This window comes from Papilio polytes, unplaced genomic scaffold, assembly GCF_000836215.1.
Source record: "Papilio polytes unplaced genomic scaffold, Ppol_1.0 DF823510.1, whole genome shotgun sequence".
NCBI classification, from domain to species: Eukaryota; Metazoa; Arthropoda; class Insecta; order Lepidoptera; family Papilionidae; genus Papilio; species Papilio polytes.
The window spans coordinates 2,223,764-2,228,124 of record NW_013525694.1 but is presented as its reverse complement, the minus strand read 5'-3'; the positions used below and the strand labels follow the sequence as shown (position 1 = coordinate 2,228,124).

General features: G+C 42.6%; 1 protein-coding gene across 1 annotated transcript in view; it reads left to right on the top strand.

Annotated features, from left to right (window-relative positions):
* The window catches only part of LOC106104533 (regulating synaptic membrane exocytosis protein 2), a 26,574-nt gene that overhangs the window by 18,668 nt on the left and 3,545 nt on the right, over nt 1-4,361 (top strand). Inside the window, exons 6-12 of the mRNA XM_013284610.1 lie at nt 3-66; nt 273-444; nt 1,073-1,131; nt 3,141-3,343; nt 3,439-3,613; nt 3,827-3,980; nt 4,102-4,284. Of these exons, the coding sequence (XP_013140064.1) occupies nt 3-66; nt 273-444; nt 1,073-1,131; nt 3,141-3,343; nt 3,439-3,613; nt 3,827-3,980; nt 4,102-4,284 (1,010 nt within the window). The remainder of the gene's footprint in view (nt 1-2; nt 67-272; nt 445-1,072; nt 1,132-3,140; nt 3,344-3,438; nt 3,614-3,826; nt 3,981-4,101; nt 4,285-4,361) is intronic.

The window sequence follows — 4,361 nt, the reverse complement described above, 5'->3', positions numbered from 1 at the left end:
GCCGTCATCGTGTGGACGGTGCCGGGCGGGCCTGCAGACCTAGCCGGCCTGCAACAGGGGGATAAGGTGAATATTAATCGTTATTATTACTTATGACCATAAAAATATGACTAAATAGAACAATGAAATAAATTCATTTAAAAAATCATACAACACAATGGTAGAGCACTGAAGTGCTCCGAAGCACCGAAATCTCTTTAGCTCTTTAGCTTAGATTAAAACTTGCGCATACGTAAATATGATTAAAGGCAAGTTGTACGCGTGTATTGCAGGTACTGGAATGGTGCGGCGTGCCACTGACGGAGCGAAGCTTCGAGGAAGTGTGCGCGGTGTTAGAGCGCGGCGGCGACACCGTGGAGCTACTGGTGGAGCCCGCGCCGCAGTTGGACGACCCACCCGCGCCCGCCGCGCACCACGCCCCCCATCACCACCACGCGCTATACGGTAATCACCCTCCTCTTGTAACAAGATGATAAGTACAGCCTCACAAAAGTCAAAATAGGCTGTGTAAAGATAAATTAGGTTTTAGATCGACTTTGTAAGTGACTTTCCACAAACAAAAAATAACATTGAGAACTAGACGCGAATGAGCCTACTTTTGGGAATATCTCATGAAAAGAGTCCAACATAGCAATTAATTTGCTGATAAGAGATAACAAATCCCAGGCTGTTACTGTAATCAAATTTACCTCGGTAGTAAATTTTGTATAATTTTTGTCGGTAAACATAATGTATTCAAGGCCACGCTTAAAATGAAACTACATTATTAAATAAGTCCTACAATATTTCTTTAGACCATTTTGTTCCATTTAGGCTTCATTTATTTGCTGTTTATTTGTTCTGTCTGCACTACTCAACATTTCTGTGTATTGATTCGTTCCTTCTTTATGTGCTTTCACTTCCTAGCTCCACAAGCTTCGACACTTTCAACTTCTACTCCTTCTTCTTCACGACCTTCGTATTTACGGTAGTAATCTTCATTATTTTTGATTTCATTATAAACTTATACTATAATTGAAAGATTAAATGAATGGTTTTGGATCTATAGGATGTTGTAATTTTTGTTTTACAGAACCCGAAACAGACAAAACACCATCTTCGCCAACCCGACGGAAATTGCCGAAAACCCCGGTATAATACCCATAGGCTTTAATTGTAATAAGTGTTGTGAATCCCTAAGACATTAAGCGACTCGCTCGCGCCCTCACGAACTTTAGTAGAGACTGTCACTCGGTGCCTATCCTCTGCGCTTCACGGATCACTCACTGTATTAGCTGTGATTTGAAATTTGTTAACCTTTTACTATATTGAAAGGGATACTTTGTTTACATACTCAAGAATATTTACTTAACATTTAAACTCGATTTATTATCTATGTTCGTTATTCTTTATATGATAATCCTAAGTGAAGTGTGTGAAAAAATACTACCTAATTATTTTCAGATTTTTATTTTTTCTATCACCCGACCAATTTCATAATGTCGTCCAACGCCGACGGCCGGAGTTGAATTTATTACACACCCGGCAAAAGTGACCAAATACCATGATAATTAAATTGTTCCAGTAAGTGTAGTTAATGCTACATTCAGTTCTAGTGTTCAATGGTAGCTTAGGAAAGTCATCTCGGTATCGAACATTACTCCTAGGATATCCGAGGATGAATAGTTTAATTGTCTACCAAAAAATAAATACGATGTAGTAAATCTAGAGAAGCCGCCGCTTTCAGCTTAGCCGGAAACAAAATACATGAAACATTCAAAAGATTACTATCGACACAATCGAATTATACTTTTTGCGAAAAGTAAGTAACTTAAAGATATAGAGAGGAGACGTGACCCTGGCTGAAGCCAGGCGTGGAGCATCAGAACTTCAAAAAAGAGAAGCGGCCGTAAGGATACGAGGAGCAGGCGAGGTGAGCGCACTCCGGGCACGCGCTAGTCTGCCAACTGTTACCATCGCCCCACACTCGACGCACTCTCCCGTTTGTACCGTGTCATGTCTTGCGCCTCGAGTCTGTTACCAAGTCTTGCTGTTGATTTAGAGTAGTGTAATGCCGCACATTATCCGTCGGACGCTCGGAACGCGTAGCCACATAGCAGCTTGGAGGAACACCTTACGCGACTGGCGCTTGCGACGCGATCTCTGTCTGCGGCTCCTCGCAGCCCACAGCGACACGCTGTACATACCAGCTCCGTTACTGACGTAGATCATTGTTACAATTTATACAGAGTGATACATATGCATGATTGCACAGTGTGATGTGCATATTGACCTAGAAAGCACCGTATTGGACTGAAGCCTTTGCGTGTGACATGAAATTACCATAATTCGTAAACATATAACTATTTAAATAACATTAACAGGTTTATCATAATAGATTGTTCACTAACTATTCTGTAAAAAATACTTTTGTATGTGATTGATTTCGTGGATGAAGTGAATCTGTTCCCATTCGTTTTCCCAATGTGTTATGTAGAAAAATCTATCCAATTTACACTAAAAAAATACACTCATCGCATATTCGCTTTAGTAAATGTCTTAACATATTTAGCGAATTCTAGCTACCGAGTCATTATCTACATATCGTTAAATTCAACATTTCACATGGAATGTTTTAATTAGTAACCTATTTGATACAACATTTGATTCCCTAGACAAGTCATTTAATCTTAACGAGAAATTCAAATCGCAATACATGGGGCTTGAACCAGTATCAGCATGATACAGCTTTCTGCATGGCGGACGAGTGCGTCAGGTTTTGTTCATTTATGTACTATACATAGCGATGCCTAAGCCCGAACAGCATGTTATTTTATAAAATGTTTGCAATATAAAGAAACAATGAACTACTTCCTTTAATGACGAAAATGTTGAAATGCTACAATCGCAGAGAATGTTTTGAGAAAAAAAAATTATCCGCTATCGAAGAACTCATAGTTTTTGCATGTTAAGAGATGCATTTCCCTGGTTTATAAAATAGATTTTGCATATAAAGTTATGAAATAATTTTCCATAAAATGGACCTCTCCTTTAGATTTACACTAGCAGTAGGTTCAGTAAGGCCAGCGAATGACAGGTAGACTGATAATTTGATTTTGTTTATATCTGGATAGATATGTGAATGTATCTTTTGTGTTCAGGAGCAGGAGCGCAATGAGAGGGCGCGGGAGAGGGAGCGTGAGCGGCCAGCGGCGCGTGCGCAGCTGCAGGTCTGGTTCGAGGCGGAACTGCGAAAGTTAGTGGTGGTCCTAATCGCCGCTGACGATTTGCCGCCACGCGACCACACGCTCGGCTACGGGGACGAACCGGAGGCCTTCGCGAGGATACGTCTTTTGCCATCATTGTGAGTTGATAAGAAGACGCTTATCAAGAGTGCTTTTTAATTCCCTACTTATACTTCCACTCGATGTATTCGTGCATTCGTTACATGTGTATCAGGGAGAGCTGTCCGCCGGTGGAAACGGACCCGGCGTCGGCATCGTGCAGTCCCGTATGGAACGCGACGCTGGGCTTCGGCGGTCTCAGCGCAGACCTGTTGGCCGGGCGTGCGCTAGAGCTCACCCTGTGGGACGCCTGCCCCGGCATCGACCCTGTCCTCGTCGGAGAATGCACCGTGTGTATCATGTCTTATACATACAGTGAATTTATTTATTATTCCTTCTTGTTATAAGGATTTTTTACTTATAACTTTCTATTTAGTGTATATTTTCTTCTAAAACCATGCTAATTATTTTTTGCGAATAAAAATAAACTTAGCAGTTTATTTGATAACACTAAATGTGTTAATAATGTCCGTAAAGTATGAAGAGTAATAAAAATATTGCAGATGGAACTAGAGAAAGCGTTTGCGGAGGAGCGTGCGGTTTGGTGGACACTGGAGGAGCGCGGCACACGGTCTGCCAGCGCCTCGCCACGCGGCTCCCTCGCCGGCGCGCGAGCTCTGCGCCGTGGGGACTTCGCCTCGCAGCGATCCATATCAGGTAATTGAAATCTATCGCCATCTGTGATTTTATTCGGATGGATTAACAAAAACCAACTGCAAGTAGCAATTGATGCACGGCATAATTTTGTCGTTTATCTTGTTATAAACTTTTCACCCAGATGACGTCGATTCAATCGGGGAGTGCGCGTCCCTGCTACACCCAGACCACGCTTGGGTGGCGGGCTCGCGGCGCGGCTCCTCGCAGTCGGAGACACTTGAGGTGGAGGTGTACCAACTCGGCAAAGACTTCTCGCGGTCGTTGCCGGGCTCCAGGCGCTCCTCCTTCCAGCAACAGGATAAAGGTAATGTTGTTGTGCTCTTTAATATATCGTAAATCCACATGCTGGTTTGTAAGTAATACCCCAGTGGATTGATTACC